The sequence below is a fragment of the Labrus mixtus genome, chromosome 7 (assembly GCF_963584025.1).
Source record: "Labrus mixtus chromosome 7, fLabMix1.1, whole genome shotgun sequence".
Lineage (NCBI taxonomy): Eukaryota > Metazoa > Chordata > Actinopteri > Labriformes > Labridae > Labrus > Labrus mixtus.
Window position 1 is genome coordinate 21,762,552 of NC_083618.1, and position 24,551 is coordinate 21,787,102.

At 36.8% G+C, this 24,551-nt stretch overlaps 2 protein-coding genes across 3 annotated transcripts in view; one reads left to right on the forward strand and one right to left on the reverse strand.

Moving 5' to 3' along the window:
* cenpp (centromere protein P) overlaps positions 1 to 24,551 on the forward strand; it is an 87,486-nt gene that overhangs the window by 32,152 nt on the left and 30,783 nt on the right. The gene's annotated exons all lie outside the window — the stretch shown is intronic.
* Positions 9,552 to 18,402, reverse strand: aspn (asporin (LRR class 1)). Of its 2 annotated transcripts, XM_061041219.1 has the most exons (9): positions 18,250 to 18,394; positions 18,025 to 18,086; positions 15,663 to 15,950; positions 14,512 to 14,624; positions 12,793 to 13,006; positions 12,357 to 12,467; positions 12,184 to 12,277; positions 11,786 to 11,924; positions 9,552 to 10,652 (listed from the first exon to the last, which is right to left on the reverse strand). In XM_061041219.1, exons 3-9 carry the CDS (start codon positions 15,904 to 15,906, stop codon positions 10,455 to 10,457), a joined length of 1,113 nt encoding a protein of 370 aa, XP_060897202.1. In that variant the 5' UTR covers positions 15,907 to 15,950; positions 18,025 to 18,086; positions 18,250 to 18,394; the 3' UTR covers positions 9,552 to 10,454. The 2 variants fall into 2 exon arrangements, with proteins under 2 accessions (XP_060897202.1, XP_060897201.1); XM_061041218.1 differs by lacking the exon at positions 18,025 to 18,086 and having other exon boundaries at positions 18,250 to 18,402.

Consider the following 24,551-nt stretch of genomic DNA (forward strand, 5'->3'; position numbering starts at 1 on the left):
CTGAGCTCACAAGGCTGTTGTTCTTAATACTATGACAGTTTCCCCAAATGAAATAATAGCAATCACAATATATTGGCTTGCTTACTGTACTGCAATGTAGAAAAATGTTGAATAGTAACCCCTATAACCCCCTATCCCAAGACTTTTGCAAATTACAGCTCAAGTTACAAGGAAGCAATGAGAGCTTCTGTGAACTCAAAGTTAAGATGAAATCGAGGTTCATTGGTGTCTCAGGCACCTGGAGTATATTTCCATGGAAGATACGAGTCTTCTCACTTTTCATGCAAAGCACAATAAAAAAAAAAGTAATGAGTGTAAATTTGATGAAATTGTTTTCAAGGAATATTGATCATATGTTTTAGATAGAACACATTAGCAGTGGAATATTTGTTAGTAATCAGGTATGGTTTGACTTCTTTGTAATGTAGTATTTACAAATGGCTATTTAAATGCTGCTAGTTAGGCTACAGTCTCTCTTTGTTCTCCCTCATTCACACACACATGCTCTCTCTTTCAAACAACCACACACACACACGCATGTGTACACATCTTTCATACACATTTATCATATGTCAGAATTTTCCACTCCAGAGCCAGACAGCAATTGGCTCTTTGGCGACGTTGCTCATTTTTCATGTCAGGCTGTTCCCTGCAGAAAGCATCACTGCTGGGATTCTCTCACATTAACAAACAGGCCTTTCAGTTCTTCTTCTAAACATTTTAATTTCAATTGGCCTTATTTAGCTTTGGCTCTGCTCTGGATGAGTTAGTGGTGTATGTTTACGTTTTTTTGTGTGTGTGTAAATGGGTGAGTGGGTGTGTTCCTGGATAGTACGTTATGTGTTGAGTGAGTGCTGACGGACTAACTGTCCAATTTTCTCCAACTTTTGAGAGTTTTTCACTGAGAATTGGCATCCTCAAGTGTTTGACTCGTCTCTGAAAGTGTCTGGCACAGTCTTGGGAGACTTGTGCCTCATTATTTGTTCTGGTTCGTTTGAGGTGGCCATGCGGGATTTTTTCAAATACTAAAAAAACTTGTTGATGAACTGGTTTAAAGGTCTCTATAGGGCAACATCCCGCAGGAGACTTTTAACTATCTGCCATAATTGTATTTAATGCATGGACCTGAATCTTATCCTGCATGCTTTTAAGGTACCCAAACTTACATCAGTTAAAATACTGTGCTTACTTGTCTCCTTGTTTTCCCTTTGGGCCATCCCTCCACCTCAACCACCTCTTTAAGAAGACTGTCATGTCCTACGGTACATCACCTGATATTCTCTTATACTTTGTCCTATTTTAATTTTAATACTTTGTTATTGTGGTTAATATCATGGACCAGGATCACATTTTTTTCCTCCTGATTTTTTGTTTGTAATTTGTATATGTCAAATATGCCACAAAATTTCAACGCTAAAACAAGTTTTCCACTGTATGTCAACATTGTTTCTTTGCTGGCAACTTTGTGGCTGCTACCATAGACTAACATGTAGCATTACATGATCAGCTCATCAGCTCTTTACTTCAAAGATGCTACAGCTGGAAAGCAGGTCAAGATTGATTTTCTGACATGATTTTCAGGCCAAAAATAGAAACTTTGATTGATTAATTCATCCATACTTTCAATCAATCTTTATTTGTATAGCACCAATTCACAACAAATGTTATCTCAAGACACTTTACAAAAGAGTAGGTAATACCTTACTCATTGCTATATTATCAACAAAGACCCAACATTAATCCATAATGAGCAAAAAGGCAGAAATCTTGGGCAAAACCAGACTGGTGATGAAAAACCATCTGCCGAAACTGTGCTGTGCTTGAAAAGAAGGATAAAAGGAGATGCAGGAAGAAGGAAAGGAACAAACAGAGCAACAACAACAACAATGAATATGTTGTGTAATTATTCTTGATTATTCAAGTAATTTCTTATGTTAACTTGTGTAAAGAAAGAGGGTTTTTTTTAACAACCTGATACATAGTTTTCTAGATTGTATTACCATTAGTGATAAGGACTTCTCATTTTGCTGAGATAAGGGGATACAGTGATATTACTAAAAAGAGGTCTGAAAGGTCAAGAGATATGAACAGTCAGCAATAACATGTCTCCTGAAAGAGACAATTATATACAATTGATATACCCAATTCCTAATAAGTCTTTGACATACTGTACTTGCCACATGAACCATTACACTCAGTGACACAACTAACTAGAAGTCTGACTGGTCAAGAAGCACACACAGCTAGATGATCACCCAATTTAATACAAATCCCAATGTCACAATTGTCATGACTGATCTTTCAAAATGAATCTGCTTGATGGGCTTTGATTATTCTTGTTCTCCGGAGGGGAGAGCTTGTGTAGCTTTCTTGGGGAAGCTTGAGATACCAGAAAGAAGTTACTTTAGGTGGCCTTTTTAGAAACTGGGTGGTAAATCTTTTAAAGATGGAACATACGTTTTGAATGCAAATGCTGACATTACCCTACTGGGAAGTTAATGAGGATAAAGAGCTGTTGTGGAAGAGTATTTCAGTAGCCATGAATTCATTAGTAAGTTGTGGAGTGATGGATGAGGTCTTCAGATCTCTTGTTAAATGAGCGGCTGAATCAGTAGTAATGCTTAATGGCTCTACCATTGCCCACATTGTCCAACTTGTGAAACTTGAGCCCCTTCTTAGCCCCCTCTGTTATTTTGTTAGCCTCCAACCAGCTTCTTCCAGGCTCACAGCTTAATCAAGGTCATTCTCAGGATCCTCTTAAGAAAAACATGTCAAAGAAATTGTTAGAAATGTCATACATCCCAATGTTTCTCCCAACCCTACTGTGATGCAAAACATTTCTGACACTCTGGGCATCAAATAACTAATTATCATCAAACTCAAGTTCAGCTAGATTTATCCTAATTTTTCTCTAAACACCTTAAAATGCTGACCAGTAAAGTTAAATCCCCTCAGTTGACATTTTAAAGTAGATTTGTTATAACAGTCAGATTGGATTAAAACAAATACCAAAACACGCCCAACTCTAATCTAGGTTTAGGGACAACTAGTCTGTGAAAAAAAATGTAATTTAATTCTGTTGCGAAATGAATACTTTAACATCATTAACAGACAAGCTTTTAAATAGAAAAGTTGATCCTTGTTTGCGCAGTCCATCCATATGCAGTTCATCAGATAGATAGGATAGATAGATGTACCTTATTGATCCCATCAGAAGCAATCGCATATTTTTAATTTGAGTTTCACGAGGGACTCCTGGCATGGGAAACTGGGATAAGTAAAGACGAAGAAGCATAGAAGCTTTGAGGAGGAATCTGAATGTGTTGTTTTTGGGTTTAAAATGTTGGAATTGCAGTGAGAAACCACTGATTTATCTTCCCAGGCAGTTAAACGACCTTAAACAACATGTTCCTCAGTAGTCACAATAAATCCAGCACACTTTATGGATTTTTTAGTGTTTACCAAAAAAGGGGTAGACATAAAGAAGTGTCCAGCAGCTTTTCTCATTAAATAATTTTCCTGTTCTGTTGAGGACTGATGATTATATATATATTCTAAGTATTACCAAATATTTTTTATATCCTGATTTTGTATTATTTGTTGTAGAGTTGAATTGATTTGCCAATTATTTCGGTGAAGGGAATTATTTTATTGTCCACAACTTTTCCAATCTTGTAAACACTTTTCTCTTCATTGTGATGTTCTCTACTGTCCTGTTGTTATTACTGCAATAAAATATAAAAACATATAATTCCAAAGGTTGTCAAAGTGAGTGAGTGAGTGTGAATGCATTAGATTAGATCCCAATGTGCAAGTAAGCAGCCTGTGCCATCAGTATTTACAGTAGTGTTAATGGAGTAAATGTTTACATATAAAGTAAAGTGCATTGAGTGGTTGGAAGGCCAAAAAAGTGCCATTCTATTGCACGCATTTACCATTTACTAATGTAATATATGGTATTTGATGTGTGGGTTAGCAGCACTGTTTATGTTGGATACCCTGTACAATGGAACCCCTGTAAGCCTTGATCATTTGACAAGTTATCTGCTCTAAATTGACAAGTGTCTGCCATAAGTATTGTTTGATACCGATGGTTTCAATCAGTACAAAAAAGACTGCATTTCTGAGCTGGCTTTCTTTCACCAGGTCAAACCTTTCGACCTGAAATTATCATAGAAATGCAGTGTGTTCCTTTTTGTCTCTTTTTTAGATGAGGCAGCAACTGAATTGGGTGAGAAATTATCCATCATAGACAACCTTTTTTTCTTCTGGTGATTAGATTCTCACAAAGACTCATCTGTGCAGCAAAGTGTGCTGTTGAGAGAAGTCTTGAATGAAGGAAAGCAAAGGACAAGAGAGGGGATGACAGGAGTGAAATAGAAGATAGTAGAAGGGTAAAAACATTGGATGAAGAGGGGTAAAAGCCCTGAAGTTAGAACCATTTTCTGTGAATGTGTGTGTGTGTGTGTGTGTGTGTGTGTGTGTGTGCGTGTGTGCGGCTTTGAGACGTGGCAGAATGAGGCCTGGCCAACCAGCAGATCTGTTCCATATGTTTCCTGGAGAAAGAGAAAGAGGCAGCTCCCCTCCACCCTACCCACAGAACAACAAGTCTTCAATTTAAAAGACAAAACAGTTGAGAAGCAAACCAGCCACAGAACTGCATGGTTGTGCTGTACTGTAGCTCGGTCTTAATTTCTGAAGACTGTAGATATCAATTTCAGGTAGAGATGGATCAGATGAATTCCGCTGGCAGGTGTTGGGTTTCTGGGAGTCTGCTGAGTGCTGACTGCTGTTTGACAGGGGCCTCCCAAAGAGACTGAGAAGGCAAAGTAAACACTCACAGACTGTCACGTTTTTACATGGTTTGATCACATTCTTGAATGTATGTCTTTCACTGATTTAATTAGTTTATTCAGAATGGCAACTCTTTTTTTTCCTTGCATCAATAATCAGCACCTCCCAAAACATACGTTGAACCCCCATAAAGACACTTTATAATAAGAAACTGAATCAATTTACTGGACATTTTTGTAAGAATAGCTATTATTTCATATCTAATGGCCAATTGTTTAAACGAGACTTAGACCTCGTGTCCAATCCAATCCAATCCAACTTTATTTGTTAAGCACAACCACAGTTGACCAAAGTGCTGTACAGAAGAATAAATAAAATACATAACAGCTCACATGAGATAAAAGAAAACTACATGTGAAATACAGAATCAAGTTAAAAGACATAAAACATAAGTAAAATGAATAGTGTCCAGTCCACCTAGCATTCTTTTCTTCGCCAGTGTCTTTTTTCAATTGTTTTCAATGAGGAGAGAGTGTTCGCAGCAGAAAGGCTGAGGGCTCAAGTTGAAAATCTTTTGAATCTGATTGGCCAATTACATACAGCAGTGGTCAGCTATCCCTTGATAGATCACTGTAATTAAGAACAAACCGTTGCTAAGAAAAGCACATGGTTGCTAGGGACGCAGCTTTATCATAGACTCTGGAGGACTTACTGTAATCATATCAATCCGTGGAAAAAGAAGTCCGGTTAAGACGTTGATCTGTTTACTTTGGGGAAAAAGAGAAGGAAGAGGTTAAAAATGGAGGAAATTGGCTAAAGGACGTAAAAACTGTACACTCGAACAGAGAAAGTGACAAAACTGAAGATGGCACATGAAGTTAACACATAACAAAACGGATATTTTCACCTTGTCTCAATTCGCCATCAGTGGAAAAGTTCAGTATAATGTAAGTAATGAAAGCTATTTTTTTTTCATTTTATTAAGACTACAGAATAAACTGTTGCTATGCACTGTAGATTCCAACTATTTGTTTAGCGTAAGAAAAAAACATTCTTAAAATTATTAATTAATTTCCAAATCAATATTTAGCATCAAATTATTGTACTGTATGTTTGGTGCAATAAGCGGGATAATGTATAGTGAGCTGGTGGTTATGAGGCTTCAGGAACCCCTTCAGGGAGAGACAAGACCTACTACCCCCGTCACTTGTTCACCTCTTTCCTGCCATATGCTTGCTCTCCTTTTTTAGCCACAGCTGGCTAATAAAGATGATCAATTCTTGCTAGTTTTTCATACTTCTCTCCATGAAATGCATCTTTACTTGTAAACCACTTTGTACTTTACTTTGTAAACCACATCACAATTATTGTGCTTTTATAAACTCTGGACCAGGGTATACATTAGCAGATATTTAACAGCTTTTTGCCGGTACCACTTGGAGTTGACCAGCAGATAAAGATCTCAACGGCAAATGAACAATGCAATACAAAACAATGAAACTATAATAAAAAAAGGGAATAATTGTCAAAAACTTCAGCTTTTTACCCATTTTCTATCTGTTTAATACCCCCCAGTCACGATCACTACATTAATTTTCAGTCTCCCTTTCTCTCCACCTTTCGCTTACGTGTGCGAGTTATGTTTGACAGAGAGACATTTGGTTGTACGTCCCTGGATGGAGCTGTGAGGTCTCGTATTAAAATCAAACCTTCTTGTGCTGTTGTTTTTATAGTTATGTCCATGTTTCTCTGCATTCTTAGTTTTGGATCACTGCGATCGCATAAAACGAACCTCCACGCAGATCTGCTGTTATGGGAATGGAAAATCGAATGGAACATTTTAAAAGTGGGGTTGAGTGGGGTTAACGGGACGTCGTCATGAAACATGCTGCTGATGAACAGACTACTGTCAAACCATCAAAAACAGGCAAAAAGTAATAGACAAAGCAGATTAAACGGAGGTGCAGGTGTGCATGTGCATATGAAGGGGAAAATTTATGAGATTAGAGTACTTTGTGAACAAACCTTAAAAATGTTAGAGAACAATGCACAATTCATTAATAAACTAAGCCACTGTAGGTATAATCTAAGTTGTGAAAAGGAGAATGTATGGCTGTTTCTCAAAATATTTTTTTAAATGACCGACTTCAGCCACTCTGAACCCCTTTTAAAGATAAGTATGTATAGCCTACAAATAACAGGATAAAAGTAAAGCTGATGCTGTCAACATATTCCAAACAAACTATAAAGATTACTTTGAGTATAAAATAGCACCATTCAAATAAAAAAAAAAACCATTTAATTCTGAATCAATGCAGCAGCCCACACATACTCATGACATAGTGCAAGACTAAATGTTCACTTTAAGTGTGAATTGAAGTTTTTCTGTTTTTGTATCTGATGTCACAAATGTTGTCAACGTGAGGGTTGAGTTGATTGTTTTATTTTTATTGTGTATGACACAAGCCTCTCGGAAACCTGTTATGACAACAGTCAGTCAGTAGCAGTCCTTTTAAAACACATGGAGCTTTTTTCCTCATCTTTATTCAAAAGTTAGGTATTTCAATATAAGAGCATGACGTATTGATTTCATGTTCAGATTTTTTACAGCTTTTCAAAAGGGCAGGGTTTTTAGGAAAAGCATTACAAAATCAGAGCATGAAATCAAAAAGTCATGCTGTCAAATTGAAAAAAGACGGTGCTGCTGGACACAGATAGGAAAAGAGCTCCATATGGACATAGCCTTGATCCAGGTGCAAATAATATGATTGAGACACAGTTAAGTAAATTACATTTTCTGGGGAAGTTGGTGATGTTGTTGAAAGCCTTTGAAAGAGAGTAACTGGACCTATTGGTTTTGCAAAGAATCTCCACCAGTTTTGATTAAGATTATTTTTCCAGTAGGAGTTCTGGTGGAAATTAAAAACTGTATTTGACAAAACACGTGCCCTTGATCAGGGTTACCCTACTTGATTTGATATTTTTTAAAAACTCCAACTAACTCACATTTTTCATGCTTGAATCTTCTTTTTTTTAACATGTAAGTGAAAACCCCCAATTCTGTAAAACTATTTACAAGTTCTGCAGCTATAACAAAAAGGTAATTGGCATGGAAAGTCACTGTAAATATTTAATCAAAGAATCGTAACAATTTGTAACTTTTAGTAGACCTCTTATGCTTGATATATCTTGTGCTAAGTCTGGCTTCTATTGAATTCTCTTTTAGGCTGTAGGGGAATAGAAAACCTAATGAAATGTCAGGAAACAATTATACTCTGTACATGCTGGTTAACTGCAGAATAGTAGAACAACGGTAAAGGAATCAAAAAACAGTCTTGATATAGACTTGAAATCTGAATCAATCACTCCGTGGGTGTTGTAATGTTTTTTGTATCAAGGCCTCAAATGAAACCAGGGGAACTCAAATTGTTAAATTGCAGTGACATCTGCTGGTGAAAAGCTGAACTGTCAGTTTTTTCGAGGAGGAGGGTGTCACTTATTTTTACTCTCTTTTATTTTGAAAAGGGAAGAGTTTGGAAGGATCTGTCACATGTCATTATAATCATTTAAAAAAGGGCAATCCTTAGGAAAATAATATTATAAATAATGTGTGACAAGTTTATTTATTATCTAATACTAGATCAAAAGAAATGTATCTAAAATAATTCTGAAAACTGAGTTATAATTAGTCATTTTGTGATTTTAATATGCCAAGCATTTGTTGGTTGCAGCTTCTCTAAATGTCAAGACTTACTGTGTTTTTGTATAATTTAAACAGGGCATTTTAAGATGTGACGGCACTGAAAACTTTAAAATTCAAGACTTCAGGCCTTTTTTAGGCTTAAAGACAACTGATGGCAAATTATTCCAACAATTAATTATTCCAACATTTAATTGCAGTTCTTCTGGGACATTCAGTCCAAATTTGGTTTGACATTTATGTACATTTAAGTAGTATACAGTTGAAGATTTATACCCTTTTTTAAGCACCTTTCGTTGTTTTTTTCTGTCGTCGTCTCCTCATGGATACCTTGCCTTTTGATTTTTTTTGTATACAGTATGTTTAATAACTTTCTCCTTCAAGATGATATGACAATTAAAGTTAAACAAATGTAAGAAAGTCATGGCTCAAAAGGCAAATCGTATGTTAAAGGTCCCAAATTATACTTCTTTTCAACCAGTTTAAATAAGTCTCAAAACTCCCCAAAACATGTATGTGAAGTTTCTTGCCAAAAATCCACTCTGATCCTGTTTTTTATCATGCATATAAACCCCTCTATTTCAGACCTGCTCAGAACAGGCTGTTTCTGTGTCTGTAGCTTTAAATGTAAATGTGCTGTGTCTGACCACGCCCCTTAAAAAGGCTTGTGTAGCTTCGGCTTTCTTGCTCCATGTCCTATTGTTTACGGTGAGAAGGTAGACTCAGAGGGCAGAACAAACACCTAGCTGTGGGAGTGTCACCCACCTGGGGGAGGAGTTACTGCCCTTTGTTATGTCATAAAAGGAAAATCTCCAAACGGCCTGTTTGAGCACACATTCACTCCACTAAAAAGTGGAGCAGGCAAAAAACGGAGAGGATGGTCTTTTCTCATAATTGAGGGGTTTGTAGACAGACTAGGGACATATATATATAGACAGTATAGACAGTGTTTGAAAATCATGGTGAAGTTTATGTTGCTTAATATCTGACCTAATATGTAGTATGTAACGTGCCAGCTCAAACCCACTTTCATCTTGACAAAAAGTGAAGACATACATAGGTGTTCCAGGTTTTTATTAAAGACACACTTAATAAATATAGCACCATTTAGATGAGAGATATCTTCAGGAAACATGTTTGTTAGACATATACTCTCTGACTTTCCATGCTGGGAATTACATTCCCTTCTAACAATTTCAATAATAACTTGGTTGCTATAGTTCCTTAAAAACAAAGTGAGTCTTTGGGTGTAAATCAAGGCCAATGTATCATCCAGTCCAACATGAAGCTCTCAGCTTCTAAATAAAGACAATACAGACATGCAGTGAGATAATATAAAATACCCACATCAAGACAAACTTCAGTGATTTATTGCACTAAGTAATACCAGCATTATTAATTAATTAACTCTGCTAACTTAAGTTCAAGTTGTTTTGGGGTCTAGTATGGTCCTCACAAATATGTTTAAATATGAAAACCATAGTTCCTTTTGTTGTTTAGAACTGTTGCAAAGGTATTTTTGAATTGTATCTCATTAAAGGTACAGTATTGCAAGTCATTGGGTGGTTTTGCTCCAAAAGCGACCACAGGGTGGTGCTTTATTACTGGGAAACAGTGAGGAACAAAAGTTGATCCACATACAGAATGTATCTCACAAAGATTGGCAGGGGTCTGGTGTTGATTTTAATCATAATGCATAGCCTTTATGTTTGTTTTTTCCACCCTGCAATAATGTCTGCTTAAATATCAAGATCAGAGTTTGATTTTGATTTTGATTTATTTTTTGTCTCTTGCCTGAAAACATTTCTTTATAAATTGTACCATCCATCTATATATACTAAAGTTTCTGGCAGTTTCCTAATTTATTTTAGAGCTTATTTTTAAGGAAGACAGTTTTATGTTGCGTACGCACTCTGAATTGTATCCAGCTCCTTTCTTGCTTTGTTTCTAATTCCTACTTCTACTTTCTGAAGTTTCCTAGCTGAACCCCCCTCCTTCCAGTCACACATCGGAAGGTGGCTGGCTGAATGTCCCAGTATTTAACTGGGTTGGCAAACAGACTGATGCCTGTAAATAGGTTCTTCTTGACACTGAAACTAATGGGACAAAAGTCGTTGATTCCCACACTGCTGATTTTGTTTCCATGGAGGTAAATCACCTAAAGAGAAAAAGAGGAAGATTTGTTATTAGCGTTTTCTCTGCCTCATCAGTCAACAAGCTATGATTAAGAGTTTTGCTGTAATGTTGTTCAACTAATCCCTTGGGAACTCAAAAAATCAACCTCCAAAAGTCTGATTTAAAATTGAAATGTTGGAAATGTAATAGCTCCATATTCCCTAATTGAAAGCAACATATGTGAGTTTGTTCAAATGTTTGAAGAACGGTTGAACAATCTCTTTATGGTCCCTATTTATTGCAACATTGTATTATTTACACTTTGTAGATTTCAGAAAACTTCATTTAACATTAACAATTGCTTAAGCTTTCACAATTCAAAATTAAAGGAAAAGAGTTGGTGGTGTTTGTATTCCCTGGGATTAATTTGGAATATACAGTAAGGTGGATGGTTGGATTTGTGTTGCCAAAATGTAGATAGTGCACATTATGTAAAAAAACTACAAAAATACACCAAAAGAGTAGCCTAGTGAAGGGTACTGAGGAAAAGAAGTAGATGCATAGATACACGCTGTCAAATTGAGTGTTCTTTGTGCAGACATGTGAAACCAGTAGAGGAGCCCAGGCATCTGGATGGATCTTGGAGTAAAAAGTGCTGTTGCAATTACAGGAAATTAGATTAAGGAGAATCCACTGAGCTGGTTCAATCATTTCGGGACGCCCCTGAAAATTCTTCCACTTGAGGGTTTTTAGGAGTATTTGATAACCTAAGGATGTCCTAAGTTTAACGAGAGGACATGGCAAAGAAAGGGAGGAGGACTGGGTCTTATTTTGCCCTCTGCATCTGTTGAAATTGTAGTTGAATCTCTGCATGACCATTACAGGTTATGTTAAGCAATTATTAAGGGAAAAAAAACGACCTCCAAAGATATCTGACTTATGGATATTGAAATTTTAAAAGGAGACATTGTTCCAGAGTTATTGTTAGTTCTTGATAAAAACACACTTCCAACACAAACTGAATGTGGCTTTTCAGGAGCCCTGCCCTCACAATGGGCTCATTAGCTTTAGGCCCTGTCTTGATTTACTTTCAACAAAAAACAGCATTCTTGTCAGTGCATTGGCAGGCACTTTAATCTACTGTTCCTGATCAAATGGGCAAATTTTGTATTTCACCTGGAGGTAGCGCAGGGAGCTGAGGCCTGGTGGGACCTTTCTCAGACGGTTGTTGTCCAAGTGGATTTCACGGATGCTTGGAATGCTGGCTAAGCTGCCATTTTCAACAAATTTTATCTGGTTAAAACCAAGCCCGAGCCTGTAAAGGAATAAAAAACACATTCATATACAATTCTTGGTTAGACATAAACAAAGCCACTGTCCTGTGATAAGGATTAAAGGTGAACCTTCAAAATGTAGACTTTTGTTTGAGGATACTTGGCAGCTGAATGGACAACATTTACAACAATCAAATTACATGAAATCTATAGAAAAAATACTAAATAGAATCAAGAAAAGCTTAAATTAGATAATAATCTGTATTTATTTTTTTTAGGATGAAGAAGGCTATTCATCACCATTGCAGGTTTTTGTATCTGATGAAGTCTTCTACCTCCACCTTGACTATCTTGTTGTAGTCCAGGCTCAGCTGTGTGATGGATGTTGGGAGGTCTGGTTAAGACAAAACACACCAAACATTACTAATAGGCAAAACGTGCTTAGGTCAAAAAAAAATTGCTTGATAATTTACCTTTTGGTACAGCAGTAAGTTTGGCCTCTGCCATGCCAATGTACAGGCTCGACAAACCATTAAATGCTCCAAGCTCAATCCCACTGTTGGCAAGCGGGTTGGCACCCAGCTCTGTTTGGACAAGCACAATTATCCTGGATAATTTACCTTTCTTGGTGATAGTAAAGAACATATTTCAAGTGTATTGCAATAGGTGTATTTTGTGATGGCATTTTATCAGTTGCTCTAATAGATCTGGTAGTCTTTCTTGACATATCTTAAAATACAATGAATCAAAGAACTATCTTGGAAAACCTTTGAAAAAGTTCAATTAGCATTGAAAAGGTTCTTACCTTCCTTTTTTCCCAGTAGGTGACACTTTCTAATAGCAATGCCAAACATGGTCTGGGTGTAGGTTATTGCAAATCTGTTACAGGAAGCTTAAACTAAGTCTTACCCAGCACATGGAGTTTCCTCAGACCTTTGAATGCATCCTTCTGGATTCTGTTGATCTTGTTTTCATGAAAGCGAAGCTCGACGACGTTGGGAGGCAGGTTTTCAGGGATCTCAGTCAGTAGGTTGTAAGAGAGGTACAGCAGTTTCAGATTGTCCATGTTTTTGAAGGCCTTCGGGTGAATCTTAGAGATCTTATTGTTGATCAAAAACAGTCCCTGTTATGGCAAATTGGAATCCAAATAAAAGTTAATATATGTTCACAAAATGCTTCATTACATTCAACAGGTGTAAGAATGCAAAGGCTTTTCTTTATAACACTTTAGCACAGAACTGTAATTGCAAATTGTTTACATGGTTTTCTTTGTAACTGTAAAACATAATCCAGCTATTTGGGCCTTGATGTGGTTTATTCCCAGCTGGGAAAACCTAAGCAAGATCAAAGACAGACCAGCTGTAAGACCAATACTCTGTGGGAGTTTCATACAGAGGGACCATAACCTCCCAGGGCTGCAGGTGGGATGATTATTGAGCTGTTCCTTTTCTCTTGTCTCTTTAAAGCTTGAAGATCTTATTGTTATACATGCATTTTGAATCTGAATGTGTCTCCTCTAAAGTTCTAAACCAAATATAGACTTTATGTGGGTATAGAGGTTAGTCATTGTTTGAACACTGGATCAGAAGTCCTTTGAAAATATTGTGCAGTAGAACAAATAGTTTATGTGAACATGCAGTTCAAATGCCCTTGATGACCAGAGTTGATGGTTTAAGTGATGTTCCTGTTATTTGTTGGAATTTGATACAAACTGATTTACCTTAAAATTTTAATCTCATCTTTTACATTTATAAATCAATTTACAGATACATAGTTAAACCTAGTGTCTCAATGACTTTATAACAATGGTTTCTTGGCCTTTTCATGGTCCCCAGATGTTTTATTCTATGTTCTTTGGTGAATCTGCCATTTTGGTTGTGACTGAAACATGTGAACACTACATTGCATTTAATGCTTGTGCATATTTTTATGCAGCAGTTCAAATAAACTTGGGTACATCTCCCAGAGATGATTGTGTAGCATAGCACATGTGCACATACTGTTGGAAGCATTTCAGCAATGCTTTTCATTTGCCTTTCTCATGCACATCTGACAAAACAGATCCACCACTTGCACTTTGATCAATCCAGCTGTTTGTGTAATTGCCTATGTTACTCCAACTCTGTCTGCATGTAAACGCACCCCAAATCATATTTTTAGGCTTAATGCTTAAGTCTGAATGTACTTCATGCATCCTGTGTTTATAGATAAAGGAAGCTGCTGCTCCTGCTGCTGATGTTCTGATTTAAGATGCGATATGTGTACACTCTGCGTCTAACAACGTCAATTACCCAATTTTTGTCGAGATGTTTGTAGCAAAGATATCATTTTTTGGTGTTTCATTGTTTAAATTTGGAGTCTAGATCTAACAAGGCTTAACTGTACTGCACTGATGTGTTGAAACCATCTGTTTATCCTTTTGGTTAATTTTAATTGGGAGAGCAGAGATTGGCGCCCCTAATGATGTGACTGGAATACGTTTTTTTGCTCAAGTGCTTTGTTTTATATCCGATGGAATGATGTCAATCTTTACATCTTTAACATCAGACATGCCAGATGTCTGTTCACATTTATGTTTAAAGCTTTAATTACTTTGTGAAGTTTAGAGCACTTGAATGTATAACTTACATGGAGCTTGTTGAGGCCTTTGAAGTCATCTTCCTTGATCTCAGTAATATCATTGTTCTGTAGGTCAAGAATCACAGTGTCTTCAGGGATCTTTTCTGGAACAGAGATTTGACCTGTTTGCAGAAACACAAATGTCTTATTGAAGACCAGAGTTGAACCAAAACAAGTGAAAATGTGCTTTGTGCTTTGATAAACAAATAGATGTACTGGTGAAGACGTTAATGTGGTTTTCTGAATTAAATTCTGCCATCTCAGGTCTCAACTACTGACATACAGATTGAGGAGAGTTGACATGATGAATCACAAACATACATAAGCCACTGATGGCTTTGCAAAACAGTTGAAGTTTGATTTGATTAGAGGTATTCCATAAGCACTAGAAATGAGCACAGCTAGCATTTTTAATGTATCACTTCATCTAAGATTTTGTGATTACAGTTAATTAAAGTTACAGCAATTGTTCTTTTTGTTATAGCTCAAGCTGTAACTTTGAAGCACACATGCCACCAAAGCAAATGTCAGTAGACTATAATTTAACCTGTTGCATCCATCCATCCGGTATCTATGCCACTTATCCCATTTGGGATCATCGGGCGCTAGAAGTGATGTCATTTTACAGAGAAACGTGGTACACCCTGAAAAGGTAAACATGCATACAAGGAAAAACATGCAAACTCCTCACAACTAACCACTGCACCACCCAGCAGCCCACCCAGTGCATGATAATGATGAATGTAAATATTCAGATAAATTCACACATCACAGCACGAACATACACAAAAATCAGAACTGCGTTGGAACATGTTTGTGTTGCTTAGCAACAGTCTGACTCTTCTGAAGTTACAGCACTAGTATTGCTGAATGAATTAATAGATTGGTACATTTATTATCTGTAGTTGCTTTTACTTTTTCCAAATGTATGCCGTATGTTGAATTCTTATATAGAAGCAATTTCATGTCTGTGATTATCAATGGCACTCGACCTACGACTTTGTGCCTATGTCTGAAATACAGCCTCACTAATATTCAATTTATCTGCATTCTCTTTCGTTTGATTTTGTTAAAATTAATGGAGCTCAGGCTGTCTTTCAACACTTGGTGTTCACAGTGACTTATGGATTCAGATGTGTTCAAGCTATGTGTGTTCTAACCCTGGTCAGAGCACTGCACTGCTCTGGGTGAGCAATGGCAACCAGCTGGACAGTTATCATCATCATAATCATCATCATCATCGTTGTCATCGTTGTCATCGTTGTCATCGTTATCATCATCGTCATCATCACTTGAGTCTGCCATCATGATGTCATAGTTTTTCATGAAGTCCATGACGTTGATTGGCTGGTAGGGTTTGGCATTGCCCAGCATCAGTAGGCAAAGCAGGAGGAAGACCCTCATGGTTTTATTAGGAGACTGGTCAGTATGACAACAACGAGGAAAATCTGTAGAAAAAGACAAAGGTTAGGATTTAAAAAGGTATAAACAGGGAATATCATGGCACTAAGTAAATAATTTCCAGTTCAGGTAGTGAAATGCTTATTAATGTTTTTGTTTTTTCCACCATAATGGAATAGATATGCAGAACCCTATGAGCTCAGGATGGTTTTAAAATGAATACAGTAAAACAACTGAAATGTACAGCATCATTGTTCATCATTTTCAACCAATTTGATGAAGAACATGCTTTTTTAAGAGGCTACAGGTCCATCATTTTGCAGCCAGCAACACATCAGACCCGCTTGGACTGTAAATAATGATTAGGATCCAGTCAAACTTGGGTCTTTGCCCCCTCTTACCTAAAAGGAGTTAAGGTCACTTGCATATACAACGCACAAATCCACAGTATCAGCATGTATGAAGTTTTGAAAGTCAGTTATTGAAATCTCTGATTTGAACATCTTCAAAAGCTTAAACTACATTTTGACCCCTTTATTCCTTTACAACTGTTTCAATAAGCCTAGATTAATGGTTCTTCAGATGCTTCATTATGTAAAATTAAAGCAGCAAGTCTAGGCTATACTGTTAAAAAGATACACATTTGTTTATCTCTGGTAAAAGAAGCTGTGCAATATCCCTGTGCCGAACAAATATACAAAAAAAAAATGAAAGCAGTTTTTCTCCCAGCTAAACACAAAGAGGATGGGATAGATGGATGGATGAGTTCGTAGTTCAATGGACTTTATTGAACCAAACTTGGAATTGTAGTCATGCTGATGGTTATCAGAGAAAAATATATAACAACAGAAATAAATAAATACTGGAAGTCATTGGAAAAAGTATCAAATTAGCTTGATTGAGGAATTTCTGGCTAAAACATTCATAGTGAAAGGGCATGCAGAGTTCCTGGGGTGATCAGTTTCAGTAAGTACTGCTCTTTCTGAGCTTTTCCATGAAGCTCAGAAAACCTCTACTGGAAATGAGTGCTTGCAGCCAACATAAATGTTTCTCCTGCTCTCACCTATTCAGCATCTGTGGTGATTCATACAATGATTTATATATCTTCCTTCATTACACACTCACACAGCCAGCCGAGTGAGGCTGAGCTCGTCTGGTTGCGTGCTTCTGGTAATCTTGATGGATTCAGTCCACCCACAACTATGTGATGGTGGTCGAGCATCCTGCTGCGACAGCAAATACCGCTTAGCAAAGACCCTTCCTCTGCACCCAGACTGTCTTTGTGCCACATGTGCTCGTTGAGCTTAAAGGAGGCTGTTTTTATGATCTTCGTTTGGCAACTTTGGGGGGTTTGCTTAACGTATTCTCCAGTAGGATGTAGATACAGTAATACCCCTGTTGTTGTGTTGTCCTGTTACTGAATCAAACAAGTGTCTATAAGGACTTACATACAGTATGCCAATACCACTTAAGCAAAAATAATAGTGATATGTTGATCATGATATAATTTGCCAATTACTGTCACGGTTCTTGGGTTAATGGTTACCTTAATGCAATGTCAGAAAATAGTGGAAAAGGTCCTTCTTACGTAAACAGATCAAGACATCCTCTTGCTTACGTCACACATACAGTGAAAATCCAAAGATCTAAAAATATTCTTCTTCTTTTTTTGAAGTTGTTTTAAAAAAAATCAAACTTACTGATAAAGTTGTGTGTTAAACAAGAAGTCTTTCAAGGGTTTCAGCACCCGTACAAGAAAGTCTGAATTTTGAAGTAACTGAAGAAATTTGAAGTAAATTAAATATTTTCCCACATGTTTGTATTTACAACTTTGAAAAGTCTGTACACTATGGAAAATTACTTTGCATGTTTGTGAAATGAGATCAGCTCGAGCCAAGACTCCAGACGAGTAATGACTACAAGAGACCACAATATCAAGCTGAAACACTAAACACCATCTTCCCTACAGAATTTCCCATTTATCTTGTAAGACATGTAAAACAAAACCACAGACTGTTTACCTGCAGTTCTCAAAAACTCAATGAAATTCTAACTTAAAAGAAAACATTGCGTCAGAAAGATCCTATCTTATAAAACATCCACTTATCTTATAATACAGACCTAGATCAGCTGCTGAATGGAAGATTTCCTGTCAAAAATTACAACTTGGTCCTGTGGCTCTCCTGAAACACATCCACCCCATTTAATGCATCCAGCAGAAGTCTTGTAAACTATGTTACACACCTGAGAAATGTTGTATTCTCTAAAGCTAAAACAAGCCACACTGTCTAACTAATTTAAAAGATGAGGTAACTGTTTTGTTAATAAATCCAGGGTGTGTCCTACCTCAGCCGTCAGGTGTGTTTGTGTCCTTGTTTAAACCCCACACAGTGAGATGTGCAACAGCAGGGTCCAGCTGGAAGGCTGAGAGTTGGATCCTCAGTCAATACATTCCCAGTGAAAGGAGAACAGCATCACCCTCTCTCTCCAGGAAAAAACAGCCCCCTGAACACCCCCCCCCCCCCCCCCCACCCCCCAACGGAAAACCTCTGCTGTTAGGGTGAGAGGTTCAGTTTCAGTTAAGAGCTCTTTTCTCTCTCTCTCTCTCTCTCTCTCTCTCTCTCTCTCTCTCTCTCTCTCTCTCATCACACCATCTGTATGTCTCAGTGGCAAGTTATTGAGCTTTAGTCATGTGCTTTTCACCAGGAGCTTTGATGTGATGCCAGGATAGTAAGCTTCAGACTCCTGAATGCTCAAGTCTTTTTATAGAACAAACTGGTAGGTCTGTCACCTCCCCTCGCTTCAAAAGGTTGCTGCCATATTAAATGTTTTTCATTAGCATGAATGGGTCTAACACTAAGGTCTGCTGGCATTGGCTTGACAAAGATAATACGACTGTTGCAGCTGTTGTAGCTGTTTAGATTTCTTTAGTGAAACATCAACATTAATAATGGAGGTGAGCCAGTGCTGCCAGGAATTGCTAGGGTAACAACATCTTTTTGAGAAGTACCTCCACCTGGCTCTAACATAAAGTAACTTTCTTTCCAAACAAATATTTAATGCAATGTTGTTGACCTAAAGTACAGTCAGATATACACCAGTAAAAAATATCAGCAAGAGGAGAATGTTTGAGATGCAGTGTGTCTTGCCATGAGGTTGGGGTTGATCTTCATTTGAATCGTCATGACAATTTTTCTAACACTGGCTGAATGAAGTGAAAATATTGATGAAGACCTTTCAAGACTTTTTGATGCAATTTCTCAAATTGTACTAATAGTAGAGGAACAAACCCCCCAAAAAGGCTTTAGTTTTCGAGATACCCCTACCCGAGGTAGAACAAAGCACAACCATATTTTTTCATAACTTGAACATGTCTAGTTATGACTTGATTTAGTTATGGTGTCTTGATTTGGTTGTGATGTCTTGATTTAGTTATGGTGTCTTGATTTGGTTGTGATGTCTTGATTTGGTTGTTATGTCTTGATTTAGTTATGGTGTCTTGATTTGGTTGTGATGTCTTGAATTAGTTATGGTGTCTTGATTTGGTTGTGATGTCTTGATTTGGTTGTGATGTCTTGATTTGGTTGTTATGACTTGATTTAGTTATGGTGTCTTGATTTGGTTGTGATGTCTTGATTTAGTTATGGTGTCTTGATTTGGTTGTGATGTCTTGATTTAGTTATGGTGTCTTGATTTGGTTGTGATGTCTTGATTTGGTTGTTATGACTTGATTTAGTTATGGTGTCTTGATTTGGTTGTGATGTCTTGATTTAGTTATGGTGTCTTGATTTGGTTGTGATGTCTTGATTTAGTTATTGTGTCTTTCTTTGGTTGTGATGCCTTGATTTGTTTGTGATGTTTGGTTGGTTGACTTTGTTGATGGTTATTTTCTGCAGCAATTGTTTTCTTAAAGCTCTTGTTAGGTAAGAGGTAAAACTTTGTCCCCAGGGGATGCTTAGTGTGACACAAAGGTTTTTAGTTGCAAGGTGTTAAGCTCTCAGGTTTGCAGTCATTTTGTCTAAAAGTGGAAATCATCCTTTGTAATTAGCATTTAAAATAAAATGTCATTATATATAATGAGGTGAAATAAGTGTATAAAGAAGTTTTTTATAAACATGTTTGCATGATTGTTATCCTAATTCACCTCACACACATTTACGCCATCATAAGAATTGTTTTGTATCCCAGCTCCATTGGTTGCCTGATAAATCATTCAACAAAAATAGCTATTGTAGCTTTTTTTTAACACTTTATCATACTTAGGGTATTATAAAAACTATCCCTTCATCCAGTGTATCCTCTGGAGTAACTAGGGTTCTTCTTAAAAGCAGGAGATATGGTGACTACACACCATCTTTATATGACTGAAATACATTTAAAAAACTACAACAGGCTGTATGGGCGATATACAAATAGACTATATGAAGTATATTTAATTTTTAAGAACTCAAGGTTATATATGTCAATACTGTTTTTTAGTTCATTAATATTTCACAACTGATGTCAAGACAATGCTTTAATTTTTTATAATGAAATAGAAACAATGTCATAGGTGACAATATTGTTGAAAGCAGCGGGTTGACTCTGAGTGTCATCATATAAATCATATGTAAGATAGAAAATATGAGACAAAATGTATTAGGAATAACTGTAAAATGTTTAATTATATATATATTACAGAATACAATTATATTGTGTCTTGTTGTTAAGTCTTAATCTATTGTTTGTGGCCACCTCCTCCCACATACACATCCATAGGGCCCCATTGTACCAGGTCGCCCTGAAATCCTGGCTGCACTAGTTTCCTGTTAGGGGCTGGTTACAGCATAGGGTCAAGTGTAAAGTCAAATAACTTGCTTTTATGTTGAGATAACAGTCTAAAGAAGATTAAAAATGACATATTTTAATGTTTGGTGTACTTACTTAAAAAATGACAGACTTTGATATACATACCTTTTTGAATTTTTGTTTCAATTTTCAATTTCCGCCTAAACTACATGTGTGTTTAAGTGTGAAAAATTCAAATATTGAAAATGGTATTGATAAAAACTTTGCATAATTGTAACTAATACCTATCTGTGAACATCCTGTCCAAATTTGGTGAAATTCTGATTCTGATTCCCAGAGATACATGTGATAAGGCTAGAGCTGTCCCTTTTGGAGAAGCCCTAATTTGACCTATTTTCGTTTTTTGGTAAGATGCATAAAACATCCAAAAAAAGTTATTTTGCAGTAAAATATTTTTATACAACCATCCGTTTCATAAACTAGACATGTTCAAGTTATGAAAAAATATGGCTGTGCTTTGTTCTACCTCGGGTAGGGGTATCTCAACTTTTAGGGGCCCAAGTGCCTCTACTATAAGCAAGCTTATTTTCCCAAATATCTGTCCTGGCAATATTAAAAGTTAGTCTTATTTTTGACAAAGCGTGCCAACACACTTATTTCATTTAAGTCATTGATTACGTGATCAATGACTATCAAGCTTCAGTGTACATACCATCACTGATCAAATAGAATTGCCTCTAGAAATTAATAAAAGTGGCAAAATTCTAAAAAAAAATTAAAAAAAATGCATCAGTAGGAGAAGGGAGGCAAGTGTCCCTCATGGTCAGGATGATCGATAGTTAAGGATGTTAATGAAAGTTTCTCAATTCTTCCTTATTTCACCAGTGACCACTCTTCGTTGTTGACCTCTGGCTAAATTAAGTATCACTATGCAATGTTGATCAGTCTGTATATCATTGTCATGTTTGAATAATGCCGTAAGAACTGTTACATAACAAAGAGCAATTTCTGAATGACCTAATAAGTTTGCCGGAACAGAGAAGTGAAAATAAAGACTTTTTCTGTCTCATTTCAAAATTCTCACACTTTTGTCTAGAGAATTATTAAAACCAACAAAAAAATTGCAAACTATCTCACCAAAACTGGAAACTTAAAACTTAGAAGTTACCATCAGAGTCACTGGAAAGTGGTAGATATCTCTTATTTTGTCAGATTCCCCCCTTCAACAGAAAGCTGAGACAAATGAGTTAAAAAGCAGATAGAGGTGATTCTTTGCAGTATCTACTCGATCTGATCTATGTGCATCTTAACAAGGCACAACAGGAAAGTCCAAAGCTTTACACATGGGGCAAAAATTAGAAATGCCTCCCAAGAATGGAAAAGCTAACAGTAGCTTGCTTCCTCATGGGTTCACGAGTTACACCATGTCATTTTCCATTCAGTGCTGGTATTTTCTGCTGAGCTGAGCTGGAAAAGAACTTTGAGGCACAACTTATGGCACAGCAAGACCATCCAAATATGCCCTGGTTTGGCAGAGACATGAACCGAAAATGAAGTTGGTCTATGTTCTGGTTTCAATGTATTTACTCCATGGGGAAATCTTATTTTCCTAACCATTAACAATCTGGTTAAATGATCATCTCATCCACAAGAAGCCTTCTAAGCTCTTTCATGTTCAACTAAATCTTTAAAGAACATTTTTTAAATGTTCACAGCATTTTAGGCAAATTCATAATTATCACAAGTAGTTTCCAAATCTTCAATACAACTGTAACAAGTAATAGTTTGTCTTGTAAAACATTATGATCAGATTGACATTCACCGACTTCAGTTTACTCTTTAGCTGTGAAAAATTACTGTAAGATACAAGTATACTGTACTCTAAAATAAGCTAGTCCTTTACTTTGTTCCATACCACAGCAAACCTGTGTGTTTACACATACACTATCTTGTCCATTTATTAAGATATGCACACACAATTTCACTCAGTTTATTACCTGAAGAGTCAAACATCCTTCCAACCCCCTTAAAGGTATATTTAACAATCCCTACCCTGTCTGTGTTTTGAACTGAGTTGGTGAGTTATGAGTATGATCCATCGACCTGACGCTCCAATAGTGTTGTAGAACCAAGTCTGGAGAACACTTCAATCATCTGATATGTAAGTAAGTCCATATTTATGGTTCTTCTGTAAAAAAAAACTCATGCTCAGTTTCCAGTGCCTCATGATCACAGCTTCATAGCGCCTCTGAAACAATACCCTCTCACGAGCCAAGTTTTAAGATTAAAGGATCCCATTTTTCCAAACATTTCAGGGATCTGATTATACCCTGATGTGAACCTGAGTATCAAAACACAGTGCAAAGAAAACAGAAAAACTCTCAGGTTTATAGTTATTTTTCCTCCACTATAAGAACAAAAGTTTAACAGTTTATCCATTGTGTTATCTTTGTTTGGATATCTGTGTAGTCTGTTGGTTCTTTGTTTGCCTATTAGTTTGAAAGAGCACATGCAACCAAAAATATTGAACTTGTGTTTCATTCAGGATGTCTGCTGGGCATTTATTTTCACTTAAGGGGGATCTTGTGTAAGGAAAGCTGATACTTCTCAGTTGACTGGTCTGTCTCAGAAGGATTTAATACATTAAAGAGGAAAATTGGTTTGTGGTTGTGAAAAAATCTATGGCGTAATTGTTGAATTACAGTAGTCAAACTGCAAATTAAACGTTAGATATTGTTTCCTGATGGGAGTCGGTCTGATGTGCTGATGGGAGGCAGTCAGGATGTCTCTTCTCTTTCAGGGTGTCATACTTTCCAACCTATCAGACGTCTGTGCCGGTTATGGAACTTGTGTTCTTGTGTTGACAAGAATTTCCTCCAGCTGGGCCTTAAAATGAGTCACTGGGGCTACTTGCTTGGCAATTGTGCCAAGGAGTTGCCTCAGCACCGATGTTGCTTTAGTGCCACAGTTGCATCTCATTGCCAGGAAACACTTTAATAAAACGGTGGTAGGGTCAGAACTTAGCGTGTTACCTGCTGCTGGGAGTATTACACAGCCAGGTTACATAACAGACCACTGTATACCAGCCTCAGACTTACCCATGACTTAATCTGATTGGACACTTTTGAGGCTGTTTCCAATATTAATAGGAAAGAATTTCTCATGATAAAATAATTGAATTTACAAGTTACCACCAAGAGTCAAGCAACAATTATGCAATTGCATGTCTTGCTTCCAAAAACAATAATGTTAAAATTGGCTCAATTTATTTGTAAAAGGGAAACATCAGCTGAATAAACTTATTGGACTGGATGTCATGTCATAGCAGTGAGTTCTACAAGTGAGTTTAACCTGTGTCCCTTTATATAATTAATCTAGTGTCTTTTGTTACCCTCATTCTGTCATTGTGAGTAGCCTTAACCTACAGTATGAAAATGTAACATGCTAAAATGTAAAAAAAAATGTGTCTACAAATGAATACATGAAAATTATTTTTTTAAATAAATATATATTAATCTCCATCTATCCATTATCTGTGGGAGGAAGCCGGAGTACACAGAGAGAACCCACTCTTGCACAGGGATAACATGCAAACTCAACAGGCTCCTGTCCAACAGGGATTTGAACCAGGGACCTTTTCGCTGTGAGGCAACAGCGCTAACCACTGCACCCCTGTGCAGCCCTATATATTAATCTGTGTTCAGATATTGCAACTTTAACACTAACTATCCAAAGAATAGTTTTTACGTTGGTATTACAAAACCAAAACACAACTAAAAAACAACATTTTCACAAGCACAACACCAGTGCAAATTAAAACTGTATTAGTGCTGTCCAAAGCTAGAGTATTGAATATATGA